Raw genomic sequence first — 14,069 nt, 5'->3', positions numbered from 1 at the left:
ACCTTCAATGCTGCAGAATTTCTTTGGTAGCCTTCCCCAGATCTGTGCCTCAACACAATGCTGTCTCGGAGCTCTACAGACAATTACTTCGACCTCATGGCTTGGTTTTTGCTCTGACATGCACTGTCAACTGTGGGACCTTATATAGACAGGTGTGTGCCTTTCCAAATCGTGTCCATTCAAATGAATTTACCACAGGTGGACTCCAGTCAAGTTGGAGAAACATCTCAAGGATGATCAATGGAAACAGGATGCACCTGAGCTCAATTTTGAGTCTCATAGCAAGGGGTCTTAATACTTGTATGTACATTTGATAGTTCCGTTTTTTATTTTTAATACATTTGCAAAAAATTCTAAACTGTTTTTGCTTTGTTATTATCGGGTATTGTGTGTAGATTGATTAGGGGGAAAAACTATTTAATACATTTTAGAATAAGGCTGTGACGTAACAAAATGTGGAAAAAGTAAAGGGGTCTGAATACTTTCCGAATGCACTGTATATGTGCATTTGCAACAAAACAAAAATAATCAATCTTTACTTTCTGCAGTATTTCAACAGAAACCAAATCTATTCTCTCGTGTTACTCAAACAGCATTGATGACAACTTTGAGTGTGCGGTAAATGGGTACAGTTTTATTTAGTCTATAAACTTAATAAAGCAAGAGTGGATCCAATTGTACTGTATATTCATCAACAGGCAATAGCCATAGTGGTACAACACTGACTGTTTCAATGGTCTTGTCCCTTCAGTCTATATGCAGAAAACTCAATATTGGTCTGCACAGTTCCTTGAAAATAGATTTTATTTAATTAATTTTCTTGAGTCTGTTCATTCAAGTAGTGTTTGTATTTAGAGGACCAATGATGAAAACTCATATTTATATGGTGTGTACTTTCCTCATTTTTCTTTTTGGCACGCTGTCAAAAATATTTAACAAAAAGAATACTGTATTTTTTTTATGAAATTCAGATAAATAAGAATGTGCAAAGCTTCTCCCTGTAAGAGTTATGTTTGTTTTGGTGGTTTGGAGCCTGGCCAGTGGAGAAGGAACAGTTTTTGAAAACTATCGTAAGGCTCAGGCTTATTACCCAAGATACTCCTCTAAAGGATGGCTCTAATCTGAATTGATATGTCATGATATCTTGACATTATAAAGAGGGATTATTTCTTCTTTACCAAGTCGTGTGCCAGCTGCACTGTCTTCTTGAGTCTGTGGGCAATTCCATTATACCTGGGGGTCTCTCATTCTCTTTTACCTATTTCTGTCTTAACACACAGCCCCAAATGTAACCCCAATTACTCTTCCATGCAACAGGGTCACAAAACTAAGCCATACCAGAAAGGTCCACAGTAGAATATAGCTTTATTTATCCATTATATAGAGACAACATTTTAAAGGTGACAAATCCCCATCAATTCCTGGCTTGAAGGTATTTATCAAACTGTCATTTGTAGTTCAGGGGCAGACTTAGATAAAATAATAAAATATATATATATATATATATATATATTTAGATTAAAAAAGCTGTTTTCTTCCAGGAAGCCTTAAAAACACATTGCATGAAACTAAGGTAAAACACTGCCCTCTCTCTTACCTGCAGAATCAAATTGCAAAGTAAAAATGGTCTATACAGTTATGTTTAAGATCTTTGTTCTTCAACTTCCTTGTGCATAGTTTCTTTAAAGACCTCAGATGGCTACTTAATGTCAAACTTAATTATTTTCTGAATATGCCATCTTTAGATTTGGAACGAAGATGATGAAGACACCAGTCTTTTCAAGGGCTGACGTCAGCAAGCTCAGTTTTGTTGTTTTTCTGGCCTGTCACTGGCATTACCCCTGCATAAAGTTACATAAGTCAGCAGTGATTTAGATGTGAAAATGATCTTCGCTTCTTTGGAATAGACCTGTGGAATATTCTATATTGGCATAGCCAGTACAGTAAACAGGTTGTATCTATCCTTGTCGCTGTGTGGTGAAATGTTGTTCCATCTGTGGTTGTTTACATTTAGGCCATAAATGTCTTCTTTCCTCTATAACCCCATTCAGCTCTCAAAATGGACATCCTTATTTCAAGCCTTAAACTAGTGAAAATATTGATGGATCAAGCATTATGGTTTCAAGTGCTGCAGTGGAGAGGGCCTGGCATTTGTCATGTAATAGTATATCCCCTGAATCACATGGCTTCAGAGACAAAACTCACATATCTTATTTCCCTAATGATATAAGGTAGATTGAAGTCACAGTATGTTGTTTAGATATACAGACAACTGGAGTAAGCATTATAGGCTGTACTCTGATACCTATTATTAATTAAGACTCAAGTTCACTTTCTCCTGGGAGTAGGCCTACATTTAGTCAAATGTCTCCTTTGGGGCAACTTGGTGGCACATTGGAGCATGCCAGCTTTTAATGCGGTTTATATCGATATCTGTGTAAGACCTACGCTGACATACAGTACCACATGCTGAGATTCTGACACTGGCTGAGGGATGAAAGTTGTATCACTTCTTTAGTCACAGTAGCTAGGTTCCCATCCAATTGGCAACAGATTTTTATGTGAATATACTAAAATATGCAAATTTACCCACCAGTGGTGTGTTTCCACCAAACGGAAAATCAGCACGTGGTGATGTAGTGCACACAAAATTGACTTTTTTGCATAAGTTTTCATGTACCGAATACAAATCTAAAGTTCAATGTGTTCCCATCGCATTTTCAACTCCACCGATAATTTTGCCACAAAAACTGTTGCGTTAAATAGCAAATGGGCCTACTCTGGTCTTGGCACGTGCACTCTAGCCATTAACTCGCAGCTACAATGCAGGTAAGTTGTGCGGGTAGTCTACATGATGAGATTTGTATGGATAACAGCGAGAATACTTTTGTTTGTTAAGGGCAGTCAAGCATTGATCATCATATTGAACTTGATTTTTATTCGGTACATGAAAACTTGAGCGAAAAATGACATTTTTCAATTACATTTCATCACGCACAGATTTTTATTAGCAAAAAGTCCATTTGGGGGAAACACACCACTGGTGGGAAAACGCGCATATTTTCTTTATCCGGATTCTAGAGTATTTGCATGAAAATCTGTCGCAAATTGAATGGAAACCTAGCTATTGATAAGAATAAAAGAATCAAGTTAAAAAATAATAAGTAATAGAAGAGGTATTATGATGTAATAATGGACTGTATTTACAAAATAATTATCTAATGACTGTATTTTTTATTTTTTACAAATATATAGTGGGTAGTGAATTGGACATGCAGTAGAATAAATAGTATACAGTATAATTGAAAAGCCTTTGAGTGTGTATGTGTGTGAGTTCTAAGTGTGTGTATTTGTGTGTACATTTGTGTGTAAGGGTTGGATGTATGGGTAGTCAGTGTAGTAATCTCTAAAGTGCAGACATTTCATTGAATGAGAAAACCCCACCTGGGATATTATGGCTCTGTCTCCAGCGCTGTTTGAAAGTTGAGCAAATGTTGCGAGGTGTAAGAGGAAAAGGTTTGGTCATATCTGATTAGTGCTTAATGGTACACCAGCCACAGAGTGACTAAAATCACAGGAGTACCAGCTGGGACTATAAACAAAGAGCGAAACTGATACTGTTTAGACAAGAAACAGAAACCGCAAGGTCTTTTATAACCCCTTGCCTTCATGGGCAGTTAAGACAGGAATAAAAATATGTAACCGACTTTACGTTTACCTAAACCACCGTGACTCACAGTTGGTTAAAGACCTCTTAGTTGGTTAATCTTAATTGTACTGTGAAAGAAAATGCGTTTTTTTGTGTGTTTTAGGAAACTGTTAGGCTGGGACAATGAGAGGAATGGGGTTTTGATAATCGGGTTGTATTGCGTCTATGTACACATTACACATGCTACAAGTCTACCACCTACTGCTGTTGGCTAGGCTTGTTGTTTGTATACAGTATGAGGATGGGGTGGGTGTGTGTACAACCTCACATAAAATAGTGCTGTCAACCTAACATAAAATGCTTATTGATATGGGAAAATAAATGTGGTTTCACAACAATGCTTTCCTGCTCTGCTATCTGATGTTTGTTACAAACTGTTTGGGTCAACCTCGCATAAAATAATGTTGTCAACCTAGCATAAAATGCTTATTGATATGGGAAATTAGATGTGGTTTCACAACAATGCATTCCTGCTCTGCTATCTGATGTTTGTTACAAACTTTTCCATTGTGTTTATGGAAGAACGATTGCTCCTCAGTCTACTAACTCGGTGTCATTGTCCTTCTTGATGCAGGTAGAGGCAGATGATGTGCTCACCAAAGAGGAACAGATCGGCCTGCTGTTCAAAGCCAAACGCAAGTGTGAGGTAGCCATCAGGAACAAACACAAGCCTGGTGGTGAGTTTTAAAATTGATTTTTAAATGTTCTTTTTCTCAGATAAAAGTTCTTTAAACCTGATGTATCAGCCTACCCTCTTTTTTTTATTGACATGAAAATGGTCCTGTCCTGTTGATATAGGATAAATTACATATGTGGCTCCCTGCACAGTTAAATTAATCTCTGTTGGTTCACTGCCTGCTCTGTTAACCAGGCACGAATGTAGTTATATCACATTGACACCTGAGGGCATATCATAAGTATAAGCATTATTTTGTCTACTACTGTGTGTTGTCTCAGCAGAAAAAATAACACACAGAGCAGAGGAAACAGTCGATTTAAGAGGCTGAGATGTATAGATTATTGAGCGAGTCAGAACTTAAACAGGCATTCTGTAGGAATAATGATTTGACTCTGACAGAACGCCGGAAAATGTACACTTATTAATGAATTATCTTGTGGAGAAAATGGTTTCCTTTGTCACTATTTGAATCATATAAGTCAAATTAGTGTGAATGCTGATGGCATTGATCCAATCCCAGATTGTAGCTTTAATATGGAGCGTTCATTCAGGACAATTACGGCTGGACTATAGTTTGAAATTAAGAGTGGAACATTTATTATAGTTCTTCCTGTATGGTTAGGGTGGTCGGGGGGATTTTTGAGAGAATCTGATCCGGTCCGTATTTGTTTACTTGTGGTTGTGTGAAGACCGTCACTTTCAGGCAGACCACAGATTTCCCGTCTCTGTGGTCAGTATATTTTTTTCTGTTTGATTATTCTAAAGAGGTTTTGGATTTCATATCCAGACAGTCATATTATTTTCTCTTTAACCCCGGTTCATTGTGGTCTTCTTGTGTTCTTTCTGTGTTGGAAACAGACACATTCTTTCTCCGTAAATTAAACACACCATTACAAATTTGTATTGTACTGTAGAACTAAGAAATACAAAGGGTATTGTTGATGGATTCCCAGGAGTTATATTATCTCTCACAATATTCCCCAAATGTGCACAGATTCTGCAAGTGTTCACAGCTTTCAGGCTTAACTTGAAATAGAACTTAAAAGAACACCTTTTTAAGATCATCATCAATCATCAAAAGACTTGTTTGTACGAGATGGTTTCAGTGTTTAAAAGGGAAAGGGCATGCCTGTGGTTCCTCAAAGTGTATTGATCAGAATGATCCCAGACACTAACACTAAGCAGAGCACTTGGAGCCACATTAGAGCTGTCTAAAATGAGTCTCCTTACCACCTCTGACCACCATCAGCCCTAATGCAGCTTGACATGTCTGTCGTATGAGGCGTTATTATTTTTCCAGGTAGCTGGGGGTACAATTCCAGGGTAGATTTCATCCTTCAACAGCTTCCTTCTTCGTCATTTGGGAGAGTATTTGACATTTTAAATGAAATATGTGTTGAGTCGGCCTAATATTTTATTACCATGGAGAATACACATCTTACTTCCAGTTGTGGTCGGTTTCTTTTTAAATTAGTCAATTTGTGAAATGGACAGAAATGCAAATCACAAATTGAAATAATTGTCTTTAAAAACCTCTTATGGATCGGACCCTTTTTTCAATTTTCGCCTAAAATGATATACCCAAATGTAACTGCCTGTAGCTCAGGACCTGAAGTAAGGATATACACATTCTTGATACCATTTGAAAGGAAACACATTGACGTTTGTGGAAATGTTAAATTAATGTAGGAGAATATAACACATTAGATCTGGTAAAAGATAATAGAAAGAAAAAAACATGTTTTTTTTGTACCATCATCTTTGGAATGCAAGAAAAAGGCCATAATGTATTATTCCAGGCCAGGTGCAATTAACATTTAGGCCACTAGATGGCAGCAGTGTATGTGCAAAGTGTTGGACTGATCCAATGACACATTGCATTTCTGTTAAAATGTTTGTATCAAGACTGCCCAAATGTGGCTAATTGGTTTATTAATAACTTTTCAAGTTCATAACTGTGCTCTCTCCTCAAACAATAGCATGGTATTATTTCACTGTAATAGCTACTGTAAATTGGACAGTGCAGTTAGGTGAACAATAATTTAAGCTTTCTGCCAATATCAGATATGTCTATGTCCTGGGAAATGTTCTTGTTACATACAACCTCATGGTAATCGCATTAGCCTACGTTAGCTCAACTGTCCCGCAGGGGACCCACCGATCCTGTAGAGGTTTTAATACATACACACAGCAAGTAGGTCACATGGGGGAGAGGCATTGTGCCGTGAGGTGTTTCTTTATTTGTTTTTTGAAACCAGGTTTGCTGTTAACTTGCGCTATATAAGATGGAAAGCAGTTGCATGCACTCATGGCTCTATATAGTACTCTATGTTTCCTTGAATCTGTTCTGAACCTGGGGACTGTGAAAAGAACCCTGGTGGCATGCCTGGTGGGGAAGTGTGTAAGTTGACTATGCAAACAATTTGGAATTTCCAACACATTAATGTTTTTGATATGCTGACCACACCACTCGTGTCGCAAAATAAATGTACACATACATGTTATTCAATCATTGCACCCACAGTGCTCACGCACATCAACGAGCGTCTGTGTAGCCAGGCGCTAAAATAGAACTTGTTTCTAATCTCAGCAAAAGAAGAAACGTCCTCACACTGTCAACTGTGTTTATTTTCAGTAAACTTAACATGTGTAAATATTTGTATGAACATAACAAGATTCAACAACTGAAACATAAACTGAACAAGTTCCACAGACATGTGGCTAACAGAAATTGAATAATGTATCCCTGAAAAAAGATGGGGGTCAAAATCAAAAGTAACAGTCAGTATCTGGTGTGGCCACCAGCTGCATTAAGTACTGCAGTGCATCTCCTCCTCATGGACTGCACCAGAGTTGCCAGTTCTTGCTGTGAGATGTTACCCCACTCTTCCACCAAGGCACCTGCAAGTTCCCGGACATTTCTGGGGGGAATGGCCCTAGCCCTAGCCTTCACCCTCCGATCCAACAGGTCCCAGACGTGCTCAATGGGATTGAGATCCGGGCTCTTCGCTGGCCAGAGCAGAACACTGATATTCCTGTCTTGCAGGAAATCACGTACAGAACAAGCAGTATGGCTGGTGGCATTGTCATGCTGAAGGGTCATGTCAGCATGAGCCTGCAGGAAGGGTACAACATGAGGGAGGAGGATGTCTTCCCTGTAACGCACAGCGTTGAGATTGCCTGCAATGACAACAAGCTCAGTCCAATGATGCTGTGACACACCGCCCCAGACCATGACGGACCCTCCACCTCCAAATCAATCCTGCTCCAGAGTACAGGCCTCGGTGTAACGCTCATTCCTTCGACGATAAACACGAATCTGCCATCACTCCTGGTGAGACAAAACCACGACTCGTCAGTGAAGAGCACTTTTTGCCAGTCCTGTCTGGTCCTGCCTATTGCGGACAGTCTGAGCACTGATGGAGGGATTGTGTGTTTTTGGTGTAACTCAGACAGTTGATGTTGCCATCCTGTACCTGTCCCGGAGGTGTGATGTTCGGATGTACCGATCCTGTGCAGGTGTTGTTACATGTGGTCTGCCACTGCGAGGACGATCAGCTGTCCATCCTGTCTCCCTGTAGCTCTGTCTTAGGCTTCTCACAGTACGAACATTGCAATTTATTGCCCTGGCCACATCTGCAGTCCTCGTGCCTCCTTGCAGCATGCCTAAGGCACCTTCACACAGATGAGCAGGGACCCTGGGGATCTTTCTTTTGGTGTTTTTCAGAGTCAGTAGAAAGGCCTCTTTAGTGTCCTAAGTTTTCATAACTGTGACCTTAATTGCCTACCGTCTGTATGCTATTAGTGTATTAATGACCGTTCCAAAGGTGCATGTTCATTAATTGTTTATGGTTCATTGAACAAGCATGGGAGACAGTCTTTCAACCCTTTACAATGAAGATCTTTGAAGTTATTTGGATTATCTTTGAAAGACAAGGTCCTGAAAAAGGGACGTTTCTTTTTTTGCTGAGTTTATTTGTAACGCTTGACGCGCTGCAAGTCCTGCCTCTCCCATCTCCTCATTGGTTTTTAGGAGCATATACCCACGTGGGTGATTGAATGATGAACTGAGGTCCACAATCCAGTCCAGTTGGTCGGGGGGACCATATAAAATCCAAAGACGAAGAAGTAGCCTGAAGGAAGAGAGATTACTAGAAACAAACTCGGTTTACCCTTTTATCTGTGTATTAAATGTCGGAGTAGAGGACCTTGTGCATTTCATGTAAAATAACAACCCAAGCTAGCAACAGCAAGCTAGCTAGCTAAATTGCCATAAATGTTTAATGCTTTTCGACCTGTCCCCAAATTAATACAGTTGGTTCATAGTTCTTTTTGATATTTCAACCTGCGTGTCCTGATCACATCTAGTGTGGTTGGATGCAAATCCGCGAGCGGTCTGGTCAGCATGTTATAAAAACAAGAAGTGACGCAGTCAGTCTTTCCTCAACTCTTAGCCAAGAGAGACTGGCATGCATAGTATTACTATTACCCCTCTGATTACAATGAAGAGCAAGACGTGCCGCTCTGTTCTGGGTCAGCTACAGCTTAACTAGGTCTTTTTTTGCAGCACTTGACCATATGACTGGACAATAAAATAAGATAAAACTAAAGCCTGCAGGACTTGCTTTGTGGAGTGTGGTGTCAAAAAAGCAGAGCATCTCTTTATTATGGAAAGCCCTCTGCCCATCTTTACAACCATTGCATCTATATGTTTTAACCATGACAGTTTACAATCTAAGGTAAAACCAAGTAATTTAGTCTCCTCAACTTGTTCAACAGCCATACCATTCATTACCAGATTCAGCTAGAATTTAGGGCATGAGTTTTACCAAATACAATGCTCATAGTTGTAGAGATGTTCAGGACCAGTTTATTACTGGCCACCCATTCCAAAACAGACTGCAACTATTTAAGGGCTTCAGTGAATTCATTAGCTGTGGTTGCTGATGCGTATATGGTTGAATCAGGAGCATACATGGACACATATGCTTTGTTTTAATGCCAGTGGCAGGTCATTGGTAAAAATAGAAAACAGTAGAGGGCCTAAAGAGGTGCCATGCGGTACAACACAGTTTACATGTTTGACATTAGAGAAGCTTCCATTTAAAAAACAACCTCCTGAGTTCTATTAGATAGATTGCCATATCATGGATTCAGAGCTGAGGTTGAAAAGTCATAATACATACGTTTTCTTAACAACAGGTTATGGTCAATAATATCAAAGGCTGCACTGAAATATAACAGTACAGCTCCCACAATCTTCTTATTATGAATGTATTTTAACCAATCATCAGCCATTTGTGTCAGTGCAGTACATGTTGAGTGCCCTTCTATGTAGGCCCGAGGACAAAGACATTCCTCTAGGCTCAGAATAAATATATGACAGATAGGAGTGGCTATAAAGTCAGCTACCATCCTCAGTAGCTATCCATCTAAGTTGTCATTGCCAGGAGGTTTGCCATTATTGATCGATAACAATCATTTTCCCACCTCCCACACACTAACTTACAATGCATTTTTTTCATTGTTAGTTTTTTTATGCATGAATTAGGATGGCTCACTGTTCATTGTTGGCATTTCCTGCCTAGGTTTTCCCATTTTGCCAATGAAGTAATCATAAAAAGAATTGGCAACATCAAATAGTTTTGTGATTAATAAGCCATCTGATTTGATGAGTTGAATTTGTCTTTCTGCCAATAATTTCATTTAAAGTACATCATTCATTATACACTACATGACCAAATGTATGTGGACACCTGCTTGTCGAACATCTCATTCCAAAATCATGGGTATTAATATGGAGTTGTTCCCCCCCTTTGGTGCTATAACAGCCTCCACTCTTCTGGGAAGGCTTTCCACTAGATATTGAAACATTGCTGCGGGGACTTGCTTCCATTCAGCCACGAGCATTAGTGAGGTCAGGCACTGATGTTGGGCGATCAGGCCTGGCTCATAGTCGGCATTCCAAAGGTGTTCAATGGGGTTGAGGTCAAGGCTCTGTGCAGGCCAGTCAAGTTCTTCCACACCAATCTTGACAAACCATTTCTGTATGGACCTCGCTTTGTGCATGGGGGCATTGTCATGCTGAAACAGGAAAGGGCATTCCCCAAACTGTTGCCACAAAGTTGGAACACAGAATTGTCTAGAATGTCATTGTATGCTGTAGCGTTAAGATTTCCCTTCACTGGACCTAAGGGTCATAGCCTGAACCATGAAAAACAGCCCCAGACCATTATTCCTCCTTCACAAAACTTTACAGTTGTCACTATGCATTGGGGCAGGTAGCGTTCTCCTGGCATCCCAAACCCAGATTCGTCCGTCAGACTGCAAGATGGTGAAGCATGGTTCATCACTCCAGAGAAAGCATTTCCACTGCTCCAGAGTCCAATGGTGGCGAGTTTTACACCACTCCAGCCGACGTTTGGCATTGTGCATGGTGATCTTAGACTTGTGTGCGGTTGCTTGGCCATGGAAACCCATTTCATGAAGCTCCTGACGAGTAGTTTTTAATGCTGACGTTGCTTCCAGAGGCAGTTTGGAACCTGTTCTGTGAGCTTGTGTGGCTCGTAGATGTTTTCACTTCACAATAACATCACTTACAGTTGACCGGGGCAGCTCTAGCAGGGCAGACATTTGAGGAACTGACTTGTTGGAAAGGTGGCATCCTATGACGGTGCCACGTCAAAAGTCATTGAGCTCTTCAGTAAGGCCATTCTTCTGCCAATGTTTGTCTATGGAGATTGCATGGCTGTGTGCTGGATTTTATACACCTGTCAGTAACGGGTGTGGCTGAAATACCCAAATTCATTCATTTGAAGGGGTGTCCACATACTTTTGCATATACTGTATAGTGTGTCATAGATCTTGGCTTCATAATTGTTTCTTCTTCTTTTTGTTGAGTTTAGTCACATAAATTCTTAATTTGCAGTAAGTCAGCCAGTCAGATGTCCAGCCAGACTTATTAGACACTCCTTTTGCCCAATCTTTTTCAACCATAAAGTTTTTCAATTCCTCCTCAATCCATGAAGTCTTAACAGTTCTAATTAATAACTTCTTAAATGTAATGGCAAAATGTAGATGTGTGCCTAAATAGACATACCCAAAAGTAAGTAATAGTCCTGTATAATTACATGATTCTGGCATGGTATATTTGGAAAGAAGACATCTGGGAGATGAAAGAAGACATCTGGGAGATTATGAGGAAATTATCAGAAGATAGTTTGGAGTTACATAGTTCAGAATACACAAGATCAAACACACACAAAGCACACCCTGTTCTTTTTGTTATTTTAGTTGAATTATTGATGACTAGAGCTGGAAACACATCAGATGGCTTCCACAACATGTGAACAATATCAGAAAAAAATGGAATTGATAGACCTAACAACTAGAAATGGGCAGATGTTTTAGTAAGTGGTGTCAGGTGTGGTCACGGGACGCTTCCAAGTGTCCCTAAACCGCTTTGGAGAGGTTTAGGGATATGTCTGTAAATTAGATAATTCCAGTGCTATTACATATTTGAAATCCCTAAATGCAATTTGTTCAGTATAAAAACATAATTTCTACCATATCAACCTCACTCAAACATTGTGGTGGTGTTATGGGGTATCCAGGATACATTCAAGTGTCCTTTCAACCTCTCCAAGTGTCCGAAAGTGGTATTTGAACTGTTTTCGCACACTGGATGTGCCTAAAAGTTATTGTTCGCTATAAAACTAAAGTTCTACAGCGCCAACCTCTCTCAAACATTGTGGTGTTGTCGGGGGACATACAGGGGATATGGATGCCTACATCGCGTAAGCAGGCAACATATTTTGGATGCGCAAAGATATAGTCAATTGGTGGACATTCGATGTTGCCATTAAGTCATAGGTCATCAGATGACATAGGCTAGATTTGTTTCTACCAACCTAAGGATTCATTTGATACCCCCATGTATCTATAGGTCAAACACAGACCAAATGGAAGCTTACCTTGTAAGATGTTTGCTGTTTAGTGAAAACGTTGTGTAATATAAATATTTTGACGCTGAGTGCTGGTGCTCAATAACGGTAGGTCACAGGCAGACAAATAATATATCCTCATGATCTGTGAAGTCCCGGCTTTCAGTGTGTATTAACTGAAAGCTGCACCATCGAGAGCATCCTGACTGGTTGCATCACTGCCTGGTATGGCAACTGCTCGGGCCTCCGACCGCAAGGCATTACAGAGGGTAGTGCGAACGGCCCAGTACATCACTGGGGCCAGGCTTCCTGCCATCCAGGACCTCTATACCAGGCGGTCAGAGGAAGGCCCTAAAAATTGTCTAAGACTCCAGCCACCCTAGTCATAGACTGTACTCTTTGCTACCGCACGGCAAGCGGTACCGGAGCACCAAGTCTAGGTCCAAGAGGCTTGCAAACAGCTTCTACCCACAAGCCATAAGACTCTTTAACAGCTAGTCAAATGGATACCCAGACTATTTGCATTGCCCGCCTCCCTCTCTTTACACCACTGCTGCTCTCTGTTGTCATCTATGCATAGTCACTTTAACTCTACCTACATGTACAGTTGAAGTCGGAAGTTTACATTAGCAAAATACATTTAAACTCAGTTTTTCACAATTCCTGACATTTAATCCGAGTAAAAATTCCCTGTCTTAGGTCAGTTAGGATCAACACTTTATTTTAAGAATGTGAAATGTCAGAATAATAGTGGAGAGAATGATTTATTTCAGCTTTTATTTATTTCTTTCATCACATTCCTAGTAGGTCAGAAGTTTACATACACTCAATTAGTATTTGGTAGCATTGCCTTTAAATTGTTTAACTTGGGTCAAACGTTTCAGGTAGCCTTCCACAAGCTTCCCACAATAAGTTGGGTGAATTTTGGCCCATTCCTCCTGACAGAGCTGGTTTAACTGAGTCAGGTTTGTAGGCCTCCTTGCTCGCATACACTTTTTCAGTTCTGCCCACACATTTTCTATAGGATTGAGGTCAGCGCTTTGTGATGGCCACTCAAATACCTTGACTTTGTTGTCCTTAGGCCATTTTGCCACAACTTTGGAAGTATGCTTGGGGTCATTGTCCATTTGGAAGACCCATTTACGACCAAGCTTTAACTTCATGACTGATGTCTTGAGATGTTGCTTCAATATATCCACATAATTTTCCATCCTCATGGTGCCATATATTTTCTGAAGTGCACCAGTCCCTCCTGCAGCAAAGCACCCCCACAACATGATGCTGCCACCCCCTTGCTTCACGGTTGGGATGGTGTTCTTCGGCTTGCAAGCCTCCCCCTTTTTCCTCCAAACATAACGATGGTCATTATGGCCAAACAGTTCTATTTCTGTTTCATCAGACCAGAGGACTTTTCTCCAAAAAGTATGATCTTTGTCCCCATGTGCTATTGCAAACTGTAGTCTGGCTTTTTTATGGCGGTTTCTTCTTCCTTGCTGAGCGGCCTTTCAGGTTATGTCAATATAGGACTTGTTTTACTGTGGATGCAGATACTTTTGTACCTGTTTCCTCCAGCATCTTCACAAGGTCCTTTGCTGTTGTTCTGGGGTTGATTTGCACTTTTCGCACAAGTACGTTCATCTCTAGGAGACCGAACGCATCTCCTTCCTGAGCAGTATGACAGCTGCGTGGTCCCATGGTCTTTATACTTGCGTACTATTGTTTGTACAGATGAACGTGG

At 40.3% G+C, this 14,069-nt stretch overlaps 1 protein-coding gene across 1 annotated transcript in view; it reads left to right on the top strand.

The window, feature by feature from the left end:
- The window catches only part of pth1r (parathyroid hormone 1 receptor), a 92,258-nt gene that overhangs the window by 35,066 nt on the left and 43,123 nt on the right, over nt 1-14,069 (top strand). The window contains exon 2 of the mRNA XM_014191246.3: nt 4,284-4,386. Within this exon, the coding sequence (XP_014046721.1) occupies nt 4,284-4,386 (103 nt within the window). The remainder of the gene's footprint in view (nt 1-4,283; nt 4,387-14,069) is intronic.

Source organism: Salmo salar, chromosome 03, assembly GCF_965601325.2.
Source record: "Salmo salar chromosome 03, fSalSal1, whole genome shotgun sequence".
NCBI classification, from domain to species: domain Eukaryota; kingdom Metazoa; phylum Chordata; class Actinopteri; order Salmoniformes; family Salmonidae; genus Salmo; species Salmo salar.
Note: the sequence above shows the minus strand (reverse complement) of the source record. Positions and strands in the feature narration are given on the sequence as shown.